Here is a 27,011-nt window from a genome sequence, read left to right as displayed (position 1 = left end):
ACAGATGCTTGCGCCAAAATAGTTGAAAATTATTCTAAATTTCCAATTTCATCCAATTTCAGCATGTTTGTATTCTTTCCAATTCTAGTTCTATACAAGTCCGTTACATAAGCACCACAAACCTCCAACAAGTGAGCAATTTCATAACCCAAAATTCTCACATATGTTCCAGTGCTGCAAGTGCATGAAAATGATAATTGACCTAGTTCCTTATTGATATGAGTACACTCAATTCTATCAACTCGAATAGATCTGGAAGGTAAATTCAAGGTTTCTTCCTCACAATATAATCCTCTGTATTTCCTTTCTTCTTCATCTTGTTGTTCCATCTTTCTCAAATTATTGTAACCATGTGAAAAGAGTCTCTTTCCTCCAATTTTTACAGCACTAAACACTGGAGTTTTCTGAACAATTACATTATTTCTCTCTTTCAAATACTGATTCACTAGTTCATTAACCTGCTCAATGGTTTGACAATTCTTATCAAAGAAATATCTATAATGTGGACAATAAGTTGCAAATTTCACAGTATCAGCATCATATGAAGGTGTTGAACTACCACATTGAATCACAAAATCATAAACCTTCTCATCTCGATCTAAATATTTAAGTGCCTTTGTTCCTTGTCCATTCACACCAATCATTAGCACACCATGAGCTGAGGGATCTAGACAGCCACCATGTCCAACTCTCAAATCCTTTCCCAATCCAAACTTTGTTTTAAAATTCATTATGAAAGATTGACTATTAATTCCCACTGGTTTATACATTGGAATTACACATGACATATTTTCCTCATATAAATAATTTCTGAATTGAGAAATTGAATTTACAAAACGATTTTCATCAAAAATTGGGACATCAGCCATTCCCATCCGAATCCACTTATTCACTGGTGAATGTTCTTTCAAAAAGGAAGAATATTCCAAGAGTGATGAAGCATTTCTCACAGGACTTTTCACATTATCCAAGATTGGCTTTCCTGTTCTTCTAAAAACAACCATTTTACAATTTTAATCTATTGATTTGTTGCTATTCGTTTCGGTTCCGAAGTGTATTGTGCAATTTTTGAAATATTGTGATGAAAATTCTGATAAATTTTTTTCAATTTTCTCACATCATCAATATCCTTCAATCAATTTATGAATTGGTTCATTCATCTCTCCACATTTTCCAGTCCATGTCCACTCCTCACAACACATTCAATTTCCAACCGGATTGACTCACAACAATTAGTCCATTCTTCTGTTCTAAATTTGACATTTTCTCTCTCTCGAATATTCCTTCAAGAAATTCTTCATCAAACTTTGCGAGCAGCAAAAATAAATTTTAAAATTGAAATTAAAAAAAATGTCCACCACAACAACTGCTGACGAAGTTGAGATTATTGAAGAGCAACAAACTAATTGTTCGGGTGTTGGTTGTACTCATCACCATCATCATCATCATGAGGCTCCAACAACAACAACTACATCTTTGAAACAATCAGGTCTTCAAAAATTAAACGACGATGCAGTTTCAACTACTTCATCAAAGAGAAGTAAAATTACAACAAGAACAACAACTACTAATGCTTCTCGTCGTACTACTAAAAAGAAAGATTTACCTAATGTTTTATGTTGTTTGTGTGGTGTAGTTACACCAGCCAATCCTGCAAATATGTGTTTGAATTGTATCAAATCTCAAGTGGATATTACTGATGGTATTACTAAGAGTGAAACAATCTTCTTCTGTAGAGAATGTGAACGTTATCTTCAACCTCCTAAATATTGGATTAAATGTGATATGGAAAGTAAAGAATTGCTTACTTTGTGTTTGAAACGTATTCACGGATTGAATAGAGTTAAATTGATTGATGCTAAATTCTTATGGACTGAACCTCACAGTAGACGTTTGAAAGTTAAAATTACTATTCAGAAAGAAGTTTTAGGAAATGGTACTATTCTCCAACAATCTTTTGTTGTCGAGTTCATTGTCAGAAATCAACAATGTGAAGTTTGTCAAAAATCTCACACTCTCTACACTTGGAATGCTGTTGTTCAAGTTAGACAAAAATTAGACCACAAGAGAACTTTCCTCTTTTTGGAACAATTGATTTTGAAGCACAATGTACACGAAAAAGCTATCAATATCAAGGAAGAAGCTGATGGTTTGGATTTCTTCTTCTCTGAAAGGTCACATGCTAAGAAATTGGTTGACTTTTTGCAAAGTGTTGCATCAATTAAGAGCAAAACTGGTGAACGTTTAGTTACTCACGATGCCAAATCAAACATTTTCAACTTTAAATATTCATTCTCATTGGAAATTGCTCCAATTTGTAGAGAAGATTTAATTTGTTTGCCAAAGAGATTGAGTACATCAATGGGAGGTATTGGTCCATTGGTTTTATGTACAAAGGTTAATAAGAATATCTTCTTTGTTGATCCAACTACTTTACAAACCAACGAATTGGATGGTGCTCTCTATTGGAGACAACCATTCTTCTCTGCATTGACAAGTAGACAATTATCTGAATTTACTGTTGTCGATGTTGAATTATTGGACTACTCATATTTTGCCAAGAATAACAAGAATCCAAACAATTTACCTGCTGCTAATGGTAAATATATTTTGTGTGAAGTTCAAATTGTTAGAAGCGATGAACTTGGTTCTGATCCAATCTTTGTCAAGTCACATTTAGGAGCTTTGTTGCATCCTGGTGATACTATTATGTGTTACGATTTGAGAAAGGCCCAATATGATGAAGGTCTCTTGGCTGACTATAAGAATTCTCAAACTGAAAAGCTTCCAGAAGTTATCATTGTTAAGAAGATTTATAAGAAGAGAAAGGAAAGAAATTGGGAGTTGAAATCATTTACCGGTGAAAAGAACTTTAACAATCCACTTGCCACTGAAGAAGGTAAGGAAGATGATCCAGTCTCCAAGAAGAAGAATAAGAAGAATGATAAACATGTTGGAGGTAATGTAAAGCAAGACTCTAAGAGAAAGGAAAAGGATCTCGAAGATTTCAAGAGAGAATTGGAAGAAGATGATGAAATGAGATCAAAGGTTCTCCTCTTTAAGGCAAAGAAGAAGGCTACTACCACTGAACCAGCTCAACAACAACCAACTGAAGAAGATAGTGACAGTGAAGAAGAATATGCTCCAGCTGTAGGAGATGAAGAACTTCTCGATGAAGAAGAATATAACAGAATGAGAGCTGCCAAGAAATTAGAAGAAGAAGAAGAAGCTGATGAACAAGACAATGACGAAGAACCAGAGCCAGAATCCTCAGATGACTCTAAACAAATCAAGGATGATGCCAAAATCATTATTCAACAATAATGATTATGACTTCAATCAATTTGCAAACCCATTTCAAATAAAAAAATGATTCAAAATAGATGTGTGAAATCCCTCATACTCTCATCGTGCACTTCTAAAATTGCTAATAACCGAACATTCCTACAATCTGCTGTAGCAATCAAGAAGAAACAATCATCACAATTCTATCAAATTGTTCATTCCACTCCGAAGTTTTGTCTTGCTTCTTTTCACAATATCAATTCACACCTTCGGAATAATTTATTTGATAAGCCAATTAGAATTCTCTCGATAGAAACAAGTTGTGATGACACAGGAGTAGCCATTCTCGAGTCTACCTTTAGGAAAATTCACAAACCATCCTCCACCATTGAAAATGTGCAAAATGATAATTCCATAGAACAAGAATCATCTGATAAATCAAATAATCAAATAGAAAATGTGATGGAGAGACCAAAAATACTGCACGAACAAGTAATTACTCATCATGAATTGGTCAATCAATATGGAGGAGTTCATCCAACTGAAATGGCTCATATGCACAGAGCCACACTCGATGGGATGATTGAAAATGCATTGGAAAAGGTTTCAAATTTGGATTCTAATAGAGAAAGAGTTGTGGATTATGTAGCTGTAACTGTTGGACCTGGTTTACCTCCTTGTTTATCTGCTGGATTGGATACTGCAATGAAATATTGTGAGAAACTGAATGTTCCTGTTATACCAGTTCATCACTTGGAAGCTCATTTATTGGTTCCACTAATGTTTTCTGAAAATACTAATTTCCCTTATTTAGTGTTACTGGCTAGTGGTGGACATTGTTTGGTAGTTTTCAGTAGAGGAATTGGACAATATGAAATAGTGGGAGGAACTGAGGATGATTCGATAGGAGAAGCATTTGATAAAACAGCTAGATTGTTACAGGAAAGTATTGACTTTAATTTGAATGATTATGTCAATGAAAAGTTTGGAACACGAGAGAATTATAGTGGAGGAGCATTGGTTGAGAAATTGGCATTGTTGGGAGATTCGTCTAGTTATAATTTTCCAATTCCATTGAGAAAGGGAAACAGAAGAAATGATATTACATTCTCATTTAGTGGAATCAAGACTGATGTTTTGAGAACTGTAAGAAAGGAGCAGAATCAAGGAATTTCAAAGAGAGATCTTCATCATTTATTGAATAGATTGAGAAATAATGGATCAGTGAAAAATGTACAAGATATTAATGCTAATTTACAAGCATCGACAGATCCTTACTCGCGAGAGGGTAGTCAATCATTGTCTACCATTGAACTTAAGAATGAAAAACTATCTGAGGAGGTAGTTTGCAACATTTCGGCAAGTTTCCAAAAGTGTGCTTTTACTCATCTGATTGATAAGCTAGAGATGGCAATGCACCGATATAGAGCTAACGTGGATGAATATCCAAACAGTTTGATTGTCTCTGGGGGTGTTTCTGCCAATCAATATTTTAGACATGAGCTGACCAAACTATCTGACAAGTATGAATATGATCTCAAAGTTGCTCCAATGAAATATTGCACTGATAATGCAGTCATGATTGGTTATGCAGCATTCCAAAGGTTATTCAATGAATGTCACAAACCAGTAGAAGTTTGTGATAAGGAAAGGTACATTCCAAGATGGCCAATCACCACACTTTCAGACTTTTACACTTACAATAAATAATTAAAATTTATTAATTTGTATGAAACTCTTAAATTTCACACGGTTAATAAGTTATTCCTTAGCCCTCTTTAACCATTTCATCATGGCAAAAGCAACAAATCCAAAAACTGAGACAACACCAACCATTTTAAGTGTTCTCTTCATTAGTGATTCCTTAGGTGGGAAATCTTCATCATCAGACTCTACTTCTTCATCAGATTCTTCATTATTCATATTCCAGTTTGGAACACATCCTGATTCCTTTGGATTCAAAGCAACTTCTAACAGATCTGAAAAGAGTGTCTTGATATTCTTAAGACCATCCTCAGTAACCAAAGAGCATAGGTATGGAGGCCAAACAAGCGAGAGAGCTTCACAAAATTGTTCTGGAGTAACACTCAAGTTTTCTTGATCCACAAGTCCTAAATCTTTCTTAGTCAACATGTAAACACATGGAATGGTAACTTCCAATCCTCTTTGAATATGTTCAAGGAAACTGAATGAAAATTTATCACTACCATCAAAAACTAAGAGAGCAACATCACACTTTCCCATTAATTCTTCTGATTTTAACACGAATGGAATTTCCTTATCTTCGAATTCTGTAACTATTAAATGATATTCCCTATTTTGATACGTAATTCTATCAACCACCGAGTATTGAGTGGATTTTGTAGAGTAATGAGTATTGAGTGGTGGTTTTCCAACGAAATGTCTAAGAACTGAAGTTTTACCACAGTTAGAAGCACCGAAAATATAGCAATTGAGAACGTTTGGATAATCTTCTGGAGCCTTTCTAAAAAGTCTCTTCCTATTTGAAATTGTTTTGTATGGGAATTATTTGATAAACTTACTTTTTAACTTCAATCATTCCATCAACATTATTGCATCCCCATTCAAATAAGCAATGAATATATCTGTAACAATTTGTTGTCACAATTAATTGCCAAAGTGAAATCCAAGAATGGATATCAATCTTCTTATCCTCCACAGTTCTACAAGAATCAAAGTAATTGGTTGACATTTCATGGAATGGACATGCTGTTGTAAGACTAAATGCTTCATCAATATCATTTTCATCAAGAAGGCCGTCATTATCCCTATCAAATCTCTTGAAAATACTTGTGAGAACTTTCTTTCCTTCATCACTAAGAGTGATGAAATCTTCATGTGAAATATCTGGAGAAACGTCAGTACTATTCAAATGGTTAGAATAATTGAAAATTTCGAACAAGTATACATACATAATGTCATCAATATCGAGTTCAAGTTTTTCATTATAATTGAATTTTTGAATAAGGGTCCAAACAAGATGTTCATGTCTTGTTAAAATTAATGAAACCATAAATGACAAGAATGAATCCAAATCCATAGATCCATTTTCATCAATTACAACACTATCCTCATCAGTGGCGCCAATCAAATTCTTAATGGTAGAATTATCAACTAATCCACAATTTAACTCATCCATCAACCAAAATATTCTTCTCAGAGCCTTATGACATTGACTCGTTAAACGTTCCTCAATAAAATTATAAAGGAAATCTGCTGAAAATATGAAAATGTTTGACAAGTTGAAAAGTAAAATCTCAATATTTTCCCTTGTCTTGGAACTGTATTTAAACAATCCTTGATATCTGACATACTTTTCAGCTTGGGTTGGATCAAATAACTCTGGATCTTCTGTGTTTCTAAGATCGGTCTTGGTCAAAATTATATAAAGCATCTTTTTAGATTTCTCAACATATGGAAGCCATTCTTCATAGAATTTCTTGACACTTTCTTCATTGGTACTATCGATCACAAACACAAAAAGGTCTGCACTCAAAACTGGCATGGTAGAAAAAGCCTGTTGAATAGTCTTTTCAGAATTGGTGTCAATGAAATTAAAAGTAATGTCTTGATTTTTCAATTGAAGTGAAAATTCCTTTGGTCCTAAAACTCTTGGTAACTATATTTTCCAATATTGTTGATATTCCGTTCCAATGAATATTAAATCCATTATTATTGTTTGTCAATATGATTAATATTTATCCAATTAATTAATAAATCCAATCAAAATGAATTTTACATATTATTAACATCCAACATTATTCTTCAACATTGATACATACCTCTCCATCTCTATTTGGATCGAACACGATAGAATCAATCAGCGTGGACTTTCCACTGTGTTCAGAACCTAAAACAACAATATTAAGAACGCGACTGTTGTGCATTTTTCTTTTTAATTTTTCTTCTTTTTAAATTTGGCGGGTTTTCAATTCAATGAAGACACAATGAACAATTAATAAAAGGATTTACCAGCCTGTTACTTTACGAGTATTGTCTATGGAAGATTAGGTCAAGAGATTGTGGACAATTAATAGGTTTTATTGTTTAATTAATTTTTTCTTTCCGTTCAAACAGCTCGGGCTGGTTTGTTCACCATCACGGAATTATTGTCTTATTAGAAAAATCATGTAATTGTTGTACAACCTGTTGAGGAAGGTTGTTAGACATGATAGATCTCAATTAAAACATTAAAAATTGTAGATGGATTGGATTATAGACTATTTCAGGGAATATTCTTGTTAGGTTTGATTCAAAACAAGAAGAGAATTGTCAATTCATTCTATATTGTATTTCTAATTAATTTTTTAATCAAGGAGATTAACTGTGTAAGAAGAAGTAGAAGATTGATGATAGGAATTGATGAAAAAGATTATTCAAGAATTTCAAGTGTAGCAATACATTTTTTTCAATTATCAGCTTACCTTCTGCATTTTTGCTGGTTGTGCAAAGCTAACAACAATTAATTGTAAAAACTTATTCTGAACGTTGACCAAAAAATTAAAAAACTTGTTGAAAAAAAATAACTCACAATGACTGGTGGTCCAACATTCAGATTGCAAAAGAGACTCGCCGCTGACATTTTGTCTTGCGGTAAGGGAAGAGTCTGGATTGATCCAAACGAATTGTCTGAAGTTTCTCAAGCTTCCTCAAGAAATACCATCAGAAAGTTGGTTAAGGATGGTATCATCATCAGAAAGCCTGTTGAAATCAGAACCAGATACAGATGGAGAAAGAGAAAGGATGCCAAGCTCGAAGGTAGACACATGGGTATTGGTAAGAGATTCGGTTCAAAGGACGCCAGAAATCCATCCAAGCTCCAATGGTTGAAGAGAATGAGAGTCGAAAGAAAGTTGTTGAAGAAGTACAGAGACAACGGAAAGATCGACAAGACTTTGTACCGTGAATTGTACGCTAAGGTCAAGGGTAACGTCTTCAAGAGCAAGAGAATTTTGATGGAACACGTCTTCAAGGCTAAGGCTGAAATTATCCGTGAACAACGTATCAAGGAACAACTTAAGGTCAAGAAGGAAAAGCAAGATAAGATCAAGCAAAAGAGAGCTGAAAAGACCGAATCAAAGAAGAAAAAGATTCTTGAACACGCCGAACAAGCTGCCCAACAAGCCCAACAAAAGTAAATTGATTCACACATATAAAAAACCAAAATATTTAAAAATCAGTTATTTCTTTGTTTGACTTGTTCAACAAGAAAAGAGTGCCGATTAACAACACCAATGACGGATGAATCGGTAGTTGTACCAATAGATAGTTAAAATAATTATAATATTATTTAAAACATTGTTTAAAACATGAAATCACACTACTGATGATGGACCTGGAAAGTGAATGAAAAATATAAAATAGTATTTTATAATTTTTTCAGTTTCTTATTTTCCACCAATCATAAAGGCATTGCGGACTAAGGAAAGATTGGTTATCACAAGAAAATTCCGATTGAAAAGAATGAAAATGATTTCAAAATTTGGGCTACATTTTATTTAATAGCTCCACTTAATAATTTACAAAGGATTGCTAGTAGATGAACTGTTCTTACGATCAATTCTAGTCGTGATTGATCTCTAAAAATCGTTGGAAGTGTGTATTTATATTACTATTGAACAATTATTCAATTTGACCAGTCTTGGCATTGTTGAAAATTTGAACAAGAGCAGAACCAACGACAACGAACAAGAGGAAAGCCAAAACCAAAGGTCCGACTTGAGGAGATTCTTCAGTTGTGGTCTTCTTCTTATCCTTTTCACTATCCTTATCGTAGACCTTCTTTTCAAAACTCTTGCTGACTTGTTTTGCTCTAGAAATGTTAGCCATTGTGTATGTATTGTGTTGTTGATCGATTTTTTTTAATTTAATAATTTTCTGATTTTTTAACTTTGTGCTGAAATTTTCACTAGCCAAAGAGCATGACGTCATGCTTCAAAGAGGAGAAAAGCCAACAGAGAAAAAACTCTCAATACATCATCACCATTATCTAGGACAATGAAACTCTTGTAATCATTGTCACTTCTCAGCATCATGGTCAAAATAGTGCAATAGATAGTTAGCTTCATTTTGCATATGGTTGTAAAAACATTTCAAGGATGATTATTCATTAGTAATAAGAGTAAGATTTGAATTGAACCCAGCATCCGATTATCAATTATATAATATTTGTTCATGAACAATATGTTAATATGAGAACATGTGAGGAGGACAAAGAAAATTAAACTTCCAGAGTTTGGTCGAATCAAAAGTTTATGTTTTTAATGTTTTTTAAAATTAAAAAAATTGTCTCGAGATTGTTGGTTGATTATCATCTTTCGGAGGAAATTTTCTCCAACCCTTCTCAGTAAATCAATTAATTTAGAGATTAAATATAATGAAATCTTTTCAATCGGATTGTATTTGTCTTTCGAGTGATGACGATGATGAGGAAGTTATTTCTCCTCCTTCTCAGAAATTAAGTAATAATACACCCATTTCGAGTGGTATGAGTGGTGTTAGTAATAATAGTGGAGGTAAAAATCAATCTCCTTCATTGGTTACTCCTAGGAATCGATTATTAACAATGGATGAAAATACAAGATTTGGAATTTCACCTCCACAAATGAATGGAATTCTAATTGAAAGTTTGATTACTCCAGAGACACCTCATGGGAGATTTGTAAATACAAATTCTGAATGTGTAATTTTGAGTGATGATGAAGATGAAGGAACAATGATGTACACATCACCTCCAAAACAGCTTCAGGAAACTAATCATTTTTCGAATGGTAATCACACTTCTACAGGAACTTCATCATTTTCAGATTTTTTATCTTCTCCAATTTTGACTAATTTTACTCAGAGTAAGAGAACAGTTACAGAGCTTTTTGATAACGTATTGAGTGATGATGAGAGCGAGGAGGAAAAATCTTCTCCTCCATTGACAAGAAGCAACATTGTGACGGCTTCACCTTCATACTCACCTCTTGAATATAACAATATTAATTCCATAGAGGCATCACATTCTCAATTTGAAATTTCTCAGTCAAGTCCAAACTCCAGGCTCTTACATTTAAATAGCGATTCTCATACACAACATTCTATTGAATCAGATTTATTTTTTGATTCTCAGCATGACGCCTCTCAATCTTCTCAACCATTAAGAACTGAAATTTTTACTCCAGTTTCGTTTTCGGATGTGAAAAAGAAAGAATTTTTCAAAAGAGCTACTGGTGGCTTCAAAGATGAAATGGTAGTTGTAATAGATGAGGAGTTATCAAAGAGTGTTGGTGGAAAGAGTCTTATTACATTCATTGAAACTAATTCAGTTCCAAAAGAACAGGTCATTACACAAAAGTTACCCCTTGCATTTTCTGTTCAATGGAAAAGAAGATTACCTCTAGATTATAGTATATTTGTTCTACAAAAACAAAAGAAAAATCCCAACGATTATTTTCAATTTGATGCCAATGATATTGATAAGAAACATGTTGATTTTACAGTACCATATGTAGTTTTGAGAATAACAGGAGATATGTTTACTGATATTTACTTGAAATCTATTGAGATAGAATCAAGTATATTTGAACATTATTTGGAACAGGCTATAAAATCACTAGATGTGGAATTTAGTGAGTCTTTGAGCCAAAATTCAATATATTATTGGAACAAGAGATTTAAAAAACAATACATTATAATTGTACTAATAGAAGGATTACCAGAGTATTTGAAAAAAGTTGCTGCTGAGCAGTATTCTAATGCTTTAAACAAAAAGAAAAACGCTTCTAATGCTCCTACTAAGAATACCAAGGTTAATGCAGACGAATTGGAAAAGTACAAACTGAGAGCCTTATTCAAATTTAATAATGTCAAAATATTCGAAACTAAGAATGTAGAGGAAACAGCACAATATTTGGACGGATTCACAAAGATAATTTCTGATGCACCATACAAGAAGAGAACTAGCAATGTTGATTTTACTCAAATCCCATCATCTGGAAAGAATTCGGCAGATCAATGGATAACAAGTCTCATTCAAATACCAAAAATTACGGATAAAGCTGCAAGAGCTATTGCCAAAAAGTACAAATCCTTTAATAGGCTGATGCAAGGGTATAACAAATGTGAAGATACCACTGAAAAGAAAGAGCTTGTTAAGAATGTTGCCTTTCTCGATAATCCACAAAAAGTACTCGGTAAGGCAATTTCAAATGCTCTCTATGAGTTTTATTGTATCAATAATGATATTAGTTTTCATTTTACTCAGGAGGACTCTACAGCATTCAGTGAATGTGAGGAAGAGGCAAGTCAACATTCTCAGTATTCTCAACACAGTCAATCAAATAGTCAATCATTTAGTCAGGAACAAAGAGAACCACCTAAGAAAAAGAAAAAGGCTAACAATAATAGAAAGGACTCCACACCTGTAGCGTATGAAAATGAGGATGAGAGAAGTTTATTTGAAGATGACCTTTTTTAAGATAGAGTTTTATTCCTAATTGAAATTAAATTTGAAATTACAGAACTGAAGGTCTTCTTGAACTTGTCAGGGTTGATTCTCAAATAATCTCCAAATCTATCAACTTTGATAACTCTTTGCTCTGTATTGACCCACAATTCGTAAACATTTCCTTTCCAATACGATATTTGCTCAAAGCATCTCCAACTTCTTATCTTTGCTGTTTTCCATATTTCAATTACTCCAGATGTTCCCTCAGGCAGCCAAAGCGCATGAGTTAGGCCAGCACCATGATAACCGATCAATACATCAGAGTCATGCACCTTTTGAATTTGTTGGGTTAGATTGAGTTCAGCAAAATCAATTCTTTCAATAATAAATGTAGAATTAATTTTTGGATCATTTTGCAAATATGCCATCAACTCAGGTTCATTACCTATCTGTCTAGCCATATATCGATGATTTATGCCATTCTTAACGTATGGTCTTCTACTAATGAGCAAAACCTTTAACAAATCTCTTTTCTTGGGAATTCTTTTATGGATATCAAGAGCATGCATAATTCTATTTGAAAATCCATTAATAAGGTCAACTTTAGAGCTACAAATTCTTTGATCTTGTTTATCAAAATCCAAAATATGAGACATAAATTGTGTTGCATAACCAGAGTGCTGAAAGATTGCCCTCTCAAATCTCACAGTTGAATTGTTGAATTGTGATGCTTTCATCATTGGTCTTTTGAGTGAAAAGACAGAATTCCACAGAAAATCAAATGGACCATCATAATGATCATCCAATAAAACAATTTGAACTTGAGAACTGTTGAGTTGAAACATTTCAATCATGAGATAAGTGGCAAAGAAATCAGTCATTGAATGAAACATGTTCACATGCTCATCTTGTTCTCTCGAAACAAATATTGTTATACCATCATAGTATTGCGTGTCCTCTTCCTCCTTGAATTGTATTTCCTCAACAGTCCTAAAGCTGGAGAATATGTCCTTTCCAAAATCCTTTGAGAATAAACTCAGCTTAAAATCAGAAGTTCTCCTGCAATTTCCAATTAATGCACTTTCATTGTAATTAAAATATGTTGGTTTCTTACAAAAATAACCAGGTCTATATTGTAGACATGGTGCATGTACCATCTTGGAAAAGTCAAACACCAGATTGGAAACCTCACAAACTGTGTGAGGAGCTGTTGCAGGGGGAACATGTGTATTATTGTAACTGTAACATTTCATTCTGGTTGGAAATCTTTCCTCACCTCCTATTACGTATTTCCTCAATCTTTGGAATGTACTGGATGGAATCTCCTCACACAGTGAATAGGAATGTTGCTTCCAATTGTTTAAAAGTACACACCCATACTCTGTATCACATATTTCTCTTTGGGTTTTGGAAGAGTTTACACTTGTCTGCACTTGTGGTTCTTGATGTGATGAAGAATCATATGAATTACATGTAAGACTTGGAATTTGCTTTGAATGATTTATATTATTCCACTGAACATGGTGTTTCCTGTTAGTTGTTTTTGAAAAATCTTTAAATGATGATGGAATATTCATAGCTAAATTCATCGTAATGCCATTATTATATTGATCCTTACTTGCACTTCCTTCATTGAATGCTTCACTATTGACTGAGGAAGGCCTGGCTCCGAATTTTAATTCTTTAATATTGAGAACGTGATGATGATCATGATATTGTACTAGTAATATTGAGAGAATGAATAAGCAACATGCTATCAGATAATACTTGGCAATTTGTTGAATGTTGCTTAGGTATGACTTGCGAGTAGTTGGCTGGAGATGTTGCATCTTTCTATTTTCTTAGAGTTTTCTGTTGTTTATTTACCCAATTTATCACAGAACAGGATTTGTCACTACATTCACTACATTCGCTCAAAGCCTTAATTACATTCAACTTCCTTATTAAAACCTTAGATGCGATTTTTTTCCTTTCAGAACTCGGAACTGGAAGAAATCGCTTTAAATTTAATGTCAGTGTTTTTATTGGCGCGTTTTCAAACCGTAGTTTAATACCGTTGGGATTTAAATTTTCCAATTCGAAGAGGTCGAGGAACATCAATTCTGCATCTAAGATTTACTTGTTAGGAAATGAAGATAACCTTTTTTGAACCAAGATTTGAATCTTGTAGTTTCTTAACTTTCAAAAGATCTACTTCTGATCAATTGATTAATCATTTTAGAAAAGTGACCATTAATTCTATTTGGTTCTACTCTGAGATAATCACCATCTGCATCTGTGTTTGGCTACAAATCATAATAATTTTCTTTCCATAATGTTAATTGTTCGAAAGTCATTGAAAAAGACAAATTATTCATTCATTAACTAATTGAGATTGAAAAGCCTATTGTGCACTATCAGCAAGAACCAATTTGGAAATATCCGATTTTCAACAGATAGTGTATTAAAGAGTTCAGAGTGCATAGAGTAAGGTTTGGGCAAAATCGCACATTAAGGATTCTAGTTTATTGACTGAACATCTTCCTCTTTAGAGAGATAGTAGAGAGTAAATAAACATTCCACTCAGTGTGACTGCCACACCAATGATATTCAGTATATTCACACTGGACAAATCGTGCAAATAGACCAAGCTGTAAACAACAATGAGAACTTGTTTAAGGTTGGCAGTCAAACTGATGGTGAGGGGACTTGTCTTCTTGTTCGCTATCATATTGGTAATATTGAGGAAGAAGGCCATAATTGAAGTAACCACAGCCAAACCATAACCTTGCAACCATTGGACTTTATGATAATTTTCAGTAAGGGATTGCATCTCACCATTCATAAAGGCCACCACAAGCATACCACATGCAGAGTAGAAGGAAACAAATTTAGTCAATACAAGTGGATGCACATTTTGAGATTTCAAACATAAATTGGTCAAAGTTGTCTTCAATGCAGCAAATAAATTTCCAATCATAAGAATCAACAAGTCCACACCATTAATCTCAAAATTTCTGTACACTGTCATTGCAACTCCAAGTATTACGATCATCACCATTCCAATCTTTGATAAGGATGATTTGGTACCAATTAACATGTAACTGGTGATTAAAACAAAGGTTGGTGTGGTGCTTCGTACAATTTGTGACATGTGTAGTGATGTTCTCCAAACACTAACATTTCCAAACACTATATTTACAATAAAGATCACGATATAAATGTAGATTTGAGGTATTGCAGAAGGTTCAACATTGAAATCCTTGCTATCATTTTGAAATTTGATGGAGATGTGAGCAAGAATGCAACTCATAATCATGTGCATACATGAAAGGAGAACAGGAAAGTTAAACCCACCCCAAAAGACAGCCTTATTGGCAATGGCTAATCCAGAATTCAATAAAAACCATGCGAACACCCACAATCCTCCTCTAATGTTACTCTTTTTAAGAAAATCACTCATAATATTATTCATTGAATTCTCCTCCTCATATAATTGAACATTTGATGAAAATGATGCAACTGTTAAGGCTCCTGGTTTCTCACTAATAGAGGATCCACTTGAAAATCCCGATGATGGTAAAGCAGAAAACACAGGTAATTGTGTCGTTGTACTAGGTGATGATGTTGGTGATTTGAGCTTGTTTGCTCTACTGATGGCATTAGGCATTTGGAGAATATATTTCTAGTGGCTTGTGTTGTTTGTGGAAGACGATTTTCACCTGTTGATATGGCTATTGTTATGGAGGCAACGTTGCTTTAGTTTTTTAAAATAGATTGTGCATCCAACTTAAAGCATGTGATGAGATGCGAAGAGCCTTAATGTTCTTAAAATGGAACAGGTTTGGATTTTAGAAAAAAGTTGTTATTTGGTGAAAGGGAATTATTCACCATTTTATAGAGGTATTAGACTCATTGATTATTTGAAAACAGTTCTGTTTTTGAGGGAGGTTGAGGGTTGTTGGTGTGAAATGGTGGGTGAGGAAGGAGATGGTGAGCGAGTTGTTGTTGTGGTTGCTTTGGTGGCTGCCCTTTCTCTAGATTTTGAAGAGGGAAGGAGAAGTTGTTTGGCCAGAGAGTCTTTCTTAACAATTTCAAATGTGTAAGATTCAATAACGTGGTGAAAGTCCAACTCTGTATATGACTTGTTGGTCCACAGTTTGAGAAATTCTCTGCATATATCTGCATGCACCACTTGAATAGTAAATATTACACTTTGATTCTGATTGATATACTTGTTGAATCTCTTATTCTTTACTAAATCCATTGCTAATGTAATTTTGAGAATATAACTAATTGGTAGGAATTTTGAAACTTACCTATTTTGAGAAGATGAAGAACTGATATTACAAAAGGAAAGTGTTTTTTCTCGTCCTTGGAGAGTTGGTAAATCTTCTCACTCAACTCTTGATGATAGGTGCAAAAATAGAGTAGCATAAGGGCTCCAAATATTCCAAAACCTCTGAACTCTTCTTCAAGATTAGGCCCAAGAAATCCCAGTGTTTCCCACTCCGTTGTGATTGGAGATTTACTTTCTTTTTTGTCGTGAATTATAATTTCCTCATTCTCTTTTGAGTTATCAAAATTGATTTCCTTGCCCAACACAGCATGAAAAACCTCCATACAAATGTCGACATGTACTGAATTTGAATTTTTGAAAGGAATAGTCATGAGTGCAAGATAGTTCCTTAACTCTTCCAATTGATCATTTTCCAAAGTTTCAAAACGGACTCTCTTCTTTTTTGTAAGACAAAAACAGTAAGTTTCTGAAATTGTTGATAATTCATCTTTTTGTGAATACTTGATATTTTTCTTAATTTCATTCAATTCATCCTTTCCATTGTTTACAAAATAATCAAATGCAGTTATAAAGTCAATATACTTTGAAGGAATATGTTTCATTTCTTGCATTTCTATTAATTTAGATGTTGAATTAATTGATGATGCATTTGATATCGATCTTGATGTTTTCCCTTCGTCATGATGTAGTCCCAACTCCAAATCTTCCACAATAGCATGCCCAGCAATCTTATTCTGTATGAAGGCTTGCGAATTATTTGCTGAAATTATTTTGATATTCTTCTCTTCCGAAGGTGATATTTGTTTCGGAGAGGTACCATTCTCCACAGCTAGATTCGAACGTGAGCCTTGACTCTCCTCTATTATTGCTGTTGTTTTCTGATCACTCGAGGAAGGAGAAGCAACACTTGTGTTGCTATTACTATAATACATTTTTTCTGTTGTGTTTTCTTTTAAAATTCAGCACACCAAAGCCAAAGAAGGAAAGGCGGGAAATCAATCACTCACTCGTCAATAGGTAACAATAAAAAAAAGAACTGTTACCCTTGTAAAGAGAGAATTCAAAGAGATGATTCGTTACATCTTTCCGACTCATTTCGATAGTTGATGGTTTTTTTACTACTGAATGAGTCTTACGGCTGGGGTTTTACAGTATGAGAAATTTACAGTTTTATGAGCGCGCCAAATTTAAATCAAATGAAATTAATTTAAAAAATGAGTGGATATGCCTCATCCACATCGCTGGTTAATCCAATTTCTTTGAAGAGGGTCAATACGAGTTTGAATTATAAAGCCCTTACTTCTAGATTGGGGTTATCGGATGAGGATGAAAAACAAGAGACTAAGGAAACTGTAAATTTGGATGGAGAGGGATATTCAATTACTTTTGAAATACCTAACAAGAATGAAGGATGGAGAGTTGATAAGGAATATGAGGATGTTGATGCTTTTTATAATGCCTTAAGTGTTACTTCAACAAAAGTTACGGATATTGTTGGTGCTGGTCTTCCGACAAGAAAGACCGATATTGATATGAAGGAATTTGATAATTTAATGAAGGCGGAAATTGGAATACAATTTACTAGTAATATTGGATCATATAATCCGCTTGTAGCAGCAAATAATCGAGATAAAGCAATTAAGAGAGCAATTGAAATGCATAAGGAAAAAATTGTTGATGATATGAGTCGAAAATATAAAACAATGATGAAAAAAGGAGTATTTGATGAGGAAACAAACAAGATTAGAATTCAAAATATTGCTCGATGCTCTTTTTCAAAGTATGTGTGATAGACATTCAATTACTAATTCAAATATGTAGATTTGATCCATCAAAAATTAGAGACATTCTTATGGAAGATAAGAATTTTGACAAAAAGCTCTTGAACAACCAACATTTGAAACCGAGAAGTGGACCTCCTGGAAATATCACTCCCCGACAAAAAAGTATGCCTGGAAAGAAAGAAGACTTTCAATATGGTTTTCTCTCTGGATTGTACTCTACCAATGATGATGAGAAACCTCAGAACCCAAGCTCTGTATTAACTAAAGTTCCAACTGCTTCTGAAAAGAGGGTTTTCAAATCATTCGAGGAAACAAACCAAACCAAATTTTTGGATAAGATCTTGTCCTATAATATGACACCTGCCACAACACTTTCTAGAAATCCCTTCTTAAGTGAAGAGGTTAAGATGGTTATGGACAGGGATTTGGGAGATGTTGGATCGAATGGTCCACGAATTCATAAGGACAGAGGAAAACAGGAAAAACCTTCTGCAGTAGATAAAAAAGTGAAAGTAAAAGATGATCCCGTGTCTCTAAGGGATAAACAGAAGCACATTTTGGAGGCAAGAAAGAGAAAACTTTCAGAGGCTTCAAAACAAACAGAAGCTGAACAAATTAACACTACAGCTACTAAAATTATGGAGTTAACAAAATATGATCCTACAAATTGTGGTGAGAAGACTCTGACAGAAATAATGCCCTCTCTGGATTACAGTATTTCTCAAATGTTGGAAAAGATTTTGGAGTTGGAAGAACTTCAAGAGGAAGAGGACATTTTATGTTATTTAAATGTAAAACCAGCATTCGCAGATGGTGGAATTTTAAAGGACAACACTTTGGATGCGTTCTTATATGGAACATTGGATACGAAAACAGATCCAGATATATTTTCTCAAAGAGAACAATTCTTGATGCAAGAATTCAAAGAATTCAATCCTAAAGAAATTGAGAAACAGAAACAAAATCTCACCCAAGCTAACATTAAGAATACCAAACTTACTATGGATACTCTTGAGAGATACAAGGAAGAGAAAAATCAAGGCCAGTTTGAGCAGCTTTTCTCTGCAAAGCAAAAGCTGATGAAAGACGAGGAATGGCAAGAAAGAGACAAGTACATAACTGAAATGTGTCAATCATTGGAAAAATTAATTGTAGATATGTGTAATGAAATGAAAAAGATGAACGAAAACAAATTAATTAGTGCTGTGACTCCAAGATATTCAGTTTTGGATGATATGGCAACAACAATGGTCACCATTTTGAAGTGTATTCCATTTGATTGGAATCCAAGAACAAAAAGAGAGTGGTCTCAAGGAGCTGAAGTTCTGCTCATGTGGTCCATGAAACTCTCTTCAACCCTTAACATTAATAGACACGAGCACATAATCAAATTAGCCAAATTTTATGTAAATATTTTCTTCGAGAATGAGGTTTTAATGAATAATTTATTCGAGCATTACAAAGAAGTAGTTATTGATGAAATTAAGAAACCAAAATTGAATACTAATGAAGATGACGAGGAGGAAGAGTTAAAACTTCCAAAGATTAATACATTCTCTGAGTGGAAAAATCCTGATGAGGATGATGACGAGGATGACAGCGATAGTGGAGAACGTATGTCTCCAACTATGCTGTCTCATAATTTAGAGCTCAAGAGACGAAGAGTTTCAAGAATCAAACATGTTTTATTTATTATTATTAATTATATCAACCATTGTAACACATATACACAGGATGTGTTCAAACAAATAGTTCAAAAAGAGAAACAAAAATTCAAATTTGAGAAGGCAATTAAAGAAAAATCCTTGAAAGAAACTGGAAAACAAGAATTAGTACAATCATTCTTGGAAAAACGTGGCCTTTTGGATATAACAAACTATATTAAGAATACAGATTGGAAACACGACAGTGACACGATGGAGGAAAATCTTCCAAGAGATCACATTGACACTGAAGTTAGAAAGGAGAAGGAAATTGATTTATTTGCGAATATAATCAAACGAGAGAACGACCACAGGACCAGTAAATCAAACTTGAAAGGAAGCAAGCATAATAAGTCAACACCAAGAATTCCTACAGATCTTCCAACTTCAAGATCAACCAAATCAAAAGACCCTGTTCTTAAAAAGACTCTTGTTGTTGGTGATATTCCTGAAAAACCACCTCTTGAATATCAAAGATCTTATTATATTGAGCCACCAAAAGGAATACCTTATTTCCCAACTAAAAGCACAAACGAACCAGTTATTTCTTCGAAAACAAAGATCGATACGACACAACCTATGCCCGATATAATGGCCTCTGAGAATAGTTTAATGTTTACTGGAAGTGATCATAGTAATGATTACGCGGATGAGAATCAATCTGTTACCAAGAGCAAACAAACAGACGATTCCATTCTAGACCAAATCTCTGATATTGAACATAAGAGTTTATCTCGACAAGGAAGTAATACATTTAGTGAGGATGCTGTTATGCATGAAGATATGTCCAATGACAATGAAGAAGACCATGATTTAGAGGTGAAAGAAGATCATCAGGAACCAATTGCTCCAACTCCAAAACCACAATATCATCCAGAAGAGGTGAATATTGGTACACCTGGTAGTGATGCTATTAGTTTACATTCCATGAATTCTGACTCATCCATGATCAGTACAAAGAGCAATGACCATGATAACATTAAGATTAAGAAACCATCATCTAAAAAGAGAACTACCCCTGATGTTACTTCTATTCATGAGAAAAAATCTAAGAATCTTAGAAGGTACACTCTTCAAAAGAGATCTACAAGTAGTGCTAGTGGAACGACAACCAATAGTCAAAACTCAAGGAATACATCGAGAGCTTCAGAGAGAAACGAAACTCCACCTCCGGTTGAACCTAAAAAATCCTCATCCCCTGTAAAACTAACAGCTAAGAATTTAGAATTATCTAATCAATTGAACCAGTCAATGACAACCCCATTATCTGAAGCTGATACAAATTCTGATATTTTAAGAGTGTCTATTAGATCTTCCACTTCAATTATTTTGAAGGATGATAGCCCAAGAAGTACTAAAACTCCAAGATCTCGTAGGTCTTTACCATCTTCAGAAAAGAAAAATCCACATTCTGGAAAATGGGCAATCAAAACATCCATTTTTCAAAATATGTTCGACAACTCAACTCTCTTCACAGGTGATGACTCGCCTAGGAGACTCGACAATAATGTTGATAGATTTGATAGTGTTACATTATTGGAAAAGTTAGAACAAGTTTGGGATGATTTGTTAATACCAGCTGGCTTTAAAATCAAATTATACCAAAGGTATGGTAGCTCTAAATATATTGGTAATGTAAATTTGATGAAAGATGCCTACAAGACATGGAAACAGGGAGCAACCGTTGTTGCTGCAAGAGAAACCGTTCTTATGGAGTTGAAAGAATTTGAGAATACCCTAAACTCAAATATTCAGAAGCTGACCACTTTTTCTGATAAGGTACAAGAGCAAAAGCTCAGATCAACTCTGTTCAAGAGATTAAGCATACTTGGTACCGAATGTGAAAAATTGAATAGGAAATTGAAAAAGGATCACAATGACAATCTCAGTTACAATAGTGAAATGCCATATATAGATAAGATGAAATACGATTATCTGTCAATTATTGCTGGAATTGAAAGTCTTACCGAGAAAAATCAACCTATTGATGTGAACACTTCAATAGAACGACTCAGATCTCCAAATAAGAAAACAGCTGATGTTACAAAGGTAGATTTAATCTTAAGTTACGAGAAATAAACTCACATAAGGTGTGAACGAATTCTTTCTTGCTTCAAAAGTACATAAATAATATTCACAACATACCAATAAACGAAAATGTACAAGAAGGAATAATCTAACTTGTCACCCATATCTAACTTTAAACCAAACATGTAAAAGAAGAATAGGTAAAATGCTAAACATGCTCCAAACATAATGCACTTTCTGGTAATTGCCTCATTATTACGTTGCATACTAAAGAAATGCTTCTTAATCTGTAATGCATGAATATTTGTCATGCAATAAATAAATCCAAATATATGAGCTGGAATGAAAATCATTCTCCAATTTAAACCCATCACAATATCTCCAAATACATAACGTAATACCAACATCTTGTCAAGTTTGAAACAAATGAGGGCAACCTGGAACAATAAGACAGTATTAACAGCTCTGAGAGTTTCCCACTTTTTCCTTTTCAATATTTTCTCTCTTTGTACTTCATAGACAAAGTAAAAGAACTTTTGTGCCATGATAGTAGTTAGTAAGGGAAACATTGAAACTGTATGTCCCCAGTCAAATATTCTCATAAATATAGGTATGCAGAAACTAAAAGGAACAGAACACAATAATTGAGTTTCAAATGTAACATCCAACAAATAACTAGTGGCATTAGTCATTGAAAATATGAGCAATCTTTCACTTTGGTCATGATATGAAAGATTCACATGTTTCCTGTACACCCAATAACATAATACCAAACAACTAGCATGCCCAATAAATACAGGACCATAGCAAGCTAATACATAAATAAAATAATAAAATCCTAAATTCTCAATATTCTTGAATTTTCCTTCATCATCCATTAATAAAGGAAATAAAATCGAAAATATCAAAATACCAATTGAGAAGCACCAATAACTGATTCTTTTCAATGCTGGTAAATAAGTTACCAATCTGTTCAAGTTATAATACATGTCTATTAATTCATTCTTTCTCGTCTTTTTTTCGAATCGTTGTGAGGCTTTGTATAAAAACAATGATCGATAACCTGATCCTCCAGGTTCAGACTTTGGCGATTCATCAAAGTCTCTTTCTTGTAGCATCCATGATAGGTATTCTTCAGAGAGATGTTTTTGTCTTGGATTTACCACTCCTCCATCCTTATCAAATATTGTAAACTCATTCATTGTTAAACGGTTAGTCACACCTTGAGTTTCGTCAAATGAATTTCTGGGAGAATATCCCTTCAAATGATAAAAAGGAGACCAAATCTCGCAGTTATTAGTAAATTGATACCATTCTCTTGATACAAGTTGACAATTCAAAAGTGTTTGAAAATCTACAAACGTCAGAATCAAATAACACATTTCTGGTGGTAATAATCTCAACAGACAGTTAGCATGTACATCATCAGCATCCCAACTATCCAAATCTCTATTAGCAAGTGTTGTACAAGTTTGATGATAGTAATTTTCAATCATAGTTGATTGGGATGTTGTCTTTTTCAAATCCTCATGATCCTGTCCATCATTATTATTATCAATTTCCCTTGCAAATGAACGTATTGAATGTGGTCGAAGAATTGTTCTCTCCATCTGATGATCTTCTTCATCATCACTCCAATTCAACATTCCTCCGAAAGACAAGGCTGGTGATGATTCATCATCAAACACAGATGAAGAAGATTCAACCGGTTGAAAGGCTCCTCTTATCATCAACACAATTAATCAATAATATATTCTATCTATAAAAATTCCAAATTAATAATAACACAAATCAGAGAGTTTGATGTTACTTTTGAAGAAGAATTTGAAGCCTTTTGTTTTTTTGAATATTCTTTTTAAATTGATTGTGAGCATAAGGGAAAATACTATTTGGCGCTCTTCAAGCAATTCGAAAAAAAATCTTAACGTTGTAGCCAAAGACGTTGTAGTTTAATGTCCGTTTATTACCATCGAGCAAACATCTTATTCGTCTTTTAGCATCGGAATGATTTCTATGGAGAATCCACTTTGCATTCCTTCATTGTTGTATATTGTATCCAGAGTACCTGATGGTTTAAGGAGGTGGTCCAAATCAAAGGATCTTCAGTAAGAGGTTAGATTTATTACGGTAAACAAAGTAATGTCAATCAGTAATCGATTATTATTCTCATTCTAACAATAAGGGAATATCTTATTGGACACATTAAGGAATTAATACACATCTTTCGAATACCTTTCTCAACCACTTCCTAAAATGTAACTCACATTTTGTTCATTGTCAAGTGGCAACAATTCGATATCCGGCAAAATACCAAGCGATTTGAACTGACATTACATCAGGCCACTATTATTTCTAAAATTATACAATTACACAATTGTCCAAAGGTAGAAACAACCACGGTTTGTAAACACATTTCAAATAGTGTAATCAAGGAAACCACATTACCACCAACACAAACATAAGGAATTTCTGTAAAGTTGTATCTGAAAGTGTGAGTGTTATCCAATTAACTTGGTTGTGCCATCATTCTTTCAGTAACACGTGATGGCCCTTCCAAACTCCTTCTTTCCTTATCCAAATTTTTATAGCCTCTTTCTTCGTGCGATGAAATACGTAAAAAAAAGAAACATATTCACACAACAGAGATTCTTCCACTTTACATCAACACTACAAATATCACACACATTGATACGGAAGAAAGGAAGTTGAACAAACAATTCACAAATTAGGCTCGAATATCTGAAAAAGATTCACTTCAGCAAGGGTGTACATATTCGAAACTACTGTTTTAGTCAGAAAGAAAACAATTTTGCAATTTTGATAGGCTTTTCAACAATGATACCAGTTGTAAAAGCAGGAGATGTTATAGAGTCAACAGAGACTATCATCAAACAAGGAGCCTTTAAACAAAAGAATAGTTTATTCTCATCATGGAAAGTACATTCCTACATGTTTGATGGTAATTGTGTTTACAGAGTGAAACATCATCCTTCGAGTGGAAAAGTTGAGGTGAGAGAAGTATTTCCACTCAACACCAATGACAATATTGAAAGATATGATATTGTCGTTACCCAAATAATTTCTTCCGATGATATGACCGGAAAGAAGAACACAATAGGTTTCTTCTTTGATGAAAATCCAAATAAGAATATTTCAAGGACACCAAAAATCGACGATGAGCATGCAGCCAAAATTATAGAGGAAATGGATGAGTTTTTAAACGAGAAACAACACCCAACAACAACAGCAAAATCATCATCAACAATAGATAAAAAGAAACTGTCACCAAGGTTTCTTATGGCAACATCAGCAGAAGAAAAGAAATTGTGGATGAATCTTCTTAACCAATACTTGCAGAAAAAACCTCAAGTACCAACAGCTTCAGATGCTCTCAATAATCCAACATCAACCCAAGCAAATGCCATTTTATCAACTATTGAGGCCATGATTGATATTGTTATTGTGAGTGATGCTTATGGAACTATAACAGCTTACAATACACAAGCAGAGAGCTTTTTTGGATATAAGAAAAAAGATATTATTGGAAAGGATATCAAAATCCTAATGCCTTTCGAAGTTGCTAAAAATCACGATGAATTTATGCAAAGGTTTAGAAAAACTGGAAACAAACATTTGATTGGTAAACCTCGTGCTCTTCCTGCCAAATTATCTAATGGTCAAGTGGCAGAAGTAAGATTGTCTCTTGGAGAAATTCCAGGCAGTACTGATAGAGACAAGTACAGATTTATGGGTGTTATGAGAAGACAAATTCAAACACCAAAAACTCCATCAGAACCATCAACACCACAAGGAAGTTCTCCACCATCGCCCTTTTCATCTTCTCAAATACCAACAAATAGTAACAATAGATCTGGAAATAGATTAATGTCACCTAATAGCACCTCCTCTTCACATGCAGAGGCTGATGTGATTCAACAACGTCTCAATGTACCTTACTCAGTGGATGAGGTTAAGGTATCTAAAAGTAGTGAAATTAATCAAGAAATATTCGAAGCTCATCATCATATCTATGATTTATACAAATCCATTCATGGAACTCTTCAAAAGTATGGTCATAGTGTAAATTCCAGCTTTAAAAAGGATTATTCTTCTTTGGAAAAGAAATTTCACATTCTAGAGGAAAAGATGAAACATTTGGAAAAATCTAACAGCCACATGCTTGCAAATATTCATCATCAAAAGAAAGTTATTGATTTTCTTGAATTGAAAACAGATACTTTATATAAGGAAAGGAAGGAAATCAAGAATCGAGAACCAGAGTTAAAGACCTCATCCTCATCTTCTGCCCTATTTAATACACCTCTTCAAAAAACTTCAGGTCAAAAATACAAAGTACCAACAGATACAACTCTTTTGGATGTTATTAAAGGAGGCTCTCAATCAGATTTGGCAGTTCTTTCACCAAGAACAAATAATTTCATGATTAGTCTTGCTAATCTTGCTGGAGCTGAGCAATCAGAGTTTAAGGATGTACTTCAAAACGATTACGCTCTCAAATATTTCATGAAATTTGCAAGCAAAGAACTCTCACTGGAAAATGTGAAATTGTATATTTATTTGACAAGGTTTTATTTACCTGAAGCTAAGGTTGATTTGAAAAAATCCAAGATTATGAGACAGTATGTGATAGATACATTTATTATTCATGGTGCTCCTTTTGAAGTCAATTTATCTTCAGTTCAAAGAAAAAAGCTCCTTGATAAATACTATAAACTTAGAGATTACGAGATGGAAAAAGAAAGAGAAGAAAAGCAATATATGGAAGATTATATTCATAGAACTTCATATCCACAACATAGAAAGGCCAGCACACACTCAAATGGCGACGAACATGATGAGGATGCCCTATCTGATGGAAGTGACTCTGAAATGGAAGTATTGTTTCTGGATAATGACAGTCATCATGGAGGAAAATGCAAATCAAAGAATCCAAGTACTTCAAGTACTGGAAGTGATGATAATTCCAAATCTGACCCTTATGGAAGTAATGTAACGAGTGAAGGAAGCAACTCGAGTTCAACCGGTGACAATACAGAAGATGATTTGGCAACATCTCATGATATGGATGAGGATGGCCTTGAAGATATGAGTTTCCACGAAGATCATACCTTCCTTAAAAGTAATAGAAGAAAGAGTGATTCCTACTTGCAATCTGAAATATCAGATCAAGTTAACAAAACATCACCAACACTAGCAAGCTTAATGTACGATTTGGAAGAAGGAGAAAAATTCTTTGATGATCTTCTCATCCAAGTAAAGGGAGTCATGATGGATACATACAGCAGATTCCTCAGATCAGAAGAATATAAGGAAATGAAAGAGGAAGTAAGGCGAGTTCACAAATCAGAGATGGAAATTGTCAAACTCAAACTCAATTCAACAATTGAGAAATAACAACATCACTTGATTTCGAACAACAAACTTTCAACTTTTTCTGAACCCAACAAATGTAGAGGCGA

At 33.8% G+C, this 27,011-nt stretch overlaps 10 protein-coding genes across 10 annotated transcripts; 6 read left to right on the top strand and 4 right to left on the bottom strand.

Annotated features, from left to right (window-relative positions):
• Positions 1-29: 29 nt before the first annotated feature.
• Positions 30-731, bottom strand: NAEGRDRAFT_48341 (uncharacterized protein; the record flags this gene model as incomplete). The annotated part of the gene is made up of 1 exon (XM_002678290.1): positions 30-731. The coding sequence occupies one exon, from the start codon at positions 729-731 to the stop codon at positions 30-32; it is 702 nt and encodes a 233-aa protein (XP_002678336.1).
• Positions 732-1,350: 619 nt separating this feature from the next.
• On the top strand, positions 1,351-3,379 carry NAEGRDRAFT_36359 (uncharacterized protein; the record flags this gene model as incomplete). The annotated part of the gene is made up of 3 exons (XM_002678380.1): positions 1,351-2,529; positions 2,572-2,899; positions 2,960-3,379. 3 exons carry the CDS (start codon positions 1,351-1,353, stop codon positions 3,322-3,324), a joined length of 1,872 nt encoding a protein of 623 aa, XP_002678426.1. The 3' UTR covers positions 3,325-3,379.
• Positions 3,380-3,747: 368 nt separating this feature from the next.
• Positions 3,748-4,995, top strand: NAEGRDRAFT_48339 (uncharacterized protein; the record flags this gene model as incomplete). The annotated part of the gene is made up of 1 exon (XM_002678379.1): positions 3,748-4,995. One exon carries the CDS (start codon positions 3,748-3,750, stop codon positions 4,993-4,995), a length of 1,248 nt encoding a protein of 415 aa, XP_002678425.1.
• On the bottom strand, positions 4,985-7,198 carry NAEGRDRAFT_79390 (mitochondrial rho GTPase). Its single transcript, XM_002678289.1, has 4 exons — positions 7,089-7,198; positions 6,219-6,925; positions 5,829-6,170; positions 4,985-5,785 (listed from the first exon to the last, which is right to left on the bottom strand). The coding sequence occupies exons 1-4, from the start codon at positions 7,191-7,193 to the stop codon at positions 5,047-5,049; spliced, it is 1,893 nt and encodes a 630-aa protein (XP_002678335.1). The 5' UTR covers positions 7,194-7,198; the 3' UTR covers positions 4,985-5,046.
• Positions 7,199-7,838: 640 nt separating this feature from the next.
• On the top strand, positions 7,839-8,675 carry NAEGRDRAFT_36356 (uncharacterized protein; the record flags this gene model as incomplete). Its single annotated transcript, XM_002678378.1, has 2 exons — positions 7,839-8,528; positions 8,622-8,675. One exon carries the CDS (start codon positions 7,839-7,841, stop codon positions 8,442-8,444), a length of 606 nt encoding a protein of 201 aa, XP_002678424.1. The 3' UTR covers positions 8,445-8,528; positions 8,622-8,675.
• A 1,007-nt stretch (positions 8,676-9,682) lies between these two features.
• NAEGRDRAFT_66435 (uncharacterized protein) lies at positions 9,683-11,767 on the top strand (the record flags this gene model as incomplete). The annotated part of the gene is made up of 1 exon (XM_002678377.1): positions 9,683-11,767. The coding sequence occupies one exon, from the start codon at positions 9,683-9,685 to the stop codon at positions 11,765-11,767; it is 2,085 nt and encodes a 694-aa protein (XP_002678423.1).
• A 2,497-nt stretch (positions 11,768-14,264) lies between these two features.
• On the bottom strand, positions 14,265-15,386 carry NAEGRDRAFT_66434 (uncharacterized protein; the record flags this gene model as incomplete). Its single annotated transcript, XM_002678288.1, has 1 exon — positions 14,265-15,386. The coding sequence occupies one exon, from the start codon at positions 15,384-15,386 to the stop codon at positions 14,265-14,267; it is 1,122 nt and encodes a 373-aa protein (XP_002678334.1).
• Positions 15,387-15,635: 249 nt separating this feature from the next.
• Positions 15,636-16,948, bottom strand: NAEGRDRAFT_66433 (uncharacterized protein; the record flags this gene model as incomplete). The annotated part of the gene is made up of 2 exons (XM_002678287.1): positions 15,636-15,985; positions 16,036-16,948. The coding sequence occupies 2 exons, from the start codon at positions 16,946-16,948 to the stop codon at positions 15,636-15,638; spliced, it is 1,263 nt and encodes a 420-aa protein (XP_002678333.1).
• A 282-nt stretch (positions 16,949-17,230) lies between these two features.
• Positions 17,231-21,582, top strand: NAEGRDRAFT_48335 (uncharacterized protein; the record flags this gene model as incomplete). The annotated part of the gene is made up of 2 exons (XM_002678376.1): positions 17,231-17,796; positions 17,859-21,582. 2 exons carry the CDS (start codon positions 17,231-17,233, stop codon positions 21,580-21,582), a joined length of 4,290 nt encoding a protein of 1,429 aa, XP_002678422.1.
• A 2,784-nt stretch (positions 21,583-24,366) lies between these two features.
• NAEGRDRAFT_79388 (uncharacterized protein) lies at positions 24,367-26,964 on the top strand (the record flags this gene model as incomplete). Its single annotated transcript, XM_002678375.1, has 1 exon — positions 24,367-26,964. One exon carries the CDS (start codon positions 24,367-24,369, stop codon positions 26,944-26,946), a length of 2,580 nt encoding a protein of 859 aa, XP_002678421.1. The 3' UTR covers positions 26,947-26,964.
• Positions 26,965-27,011: the final 47 nt, after the last annotated feature.

The sequence above is a fragment of the Naegleria gruberi genome (assembly GCF_000004985.1).
Source record: "Naegleria gruberi genomic scaffold NAEGRscaffold_18, whole genome shotgun sequence".
NCBI lineage: Eukaryota > Heterolobosea > Eutetramitea > Acrasida > Naegleriidae > Naegleria > Naegleria gruberi.
This window is presented reverse-complemented; position numbering and strand designations above follow the sequence as displayed.

Coding starts and splice junctions, on each gene's coding strand:
- NAEGRDRAFT_79390 (XM_002678289.1), bottom strand. CDS start 7,193: ATGCACAACAGTCGCGTTCTTAATATTGTTGTTTTAGGTTCTGAACAC. Junction 6,171..6,218: donor CTCGATATTGATGACATTAT/GTATGTATACTT, acceptor CCATTTGAATAG/TACTGACGTTTCTCCAGATA. Junction 5,786..5,828: donor GGAATGATTGAAGTTAAAAA/GTAAGTTTATCA, acceptor AATTTCAAATAG/GAAGAGACTTTTTAGAAAGG.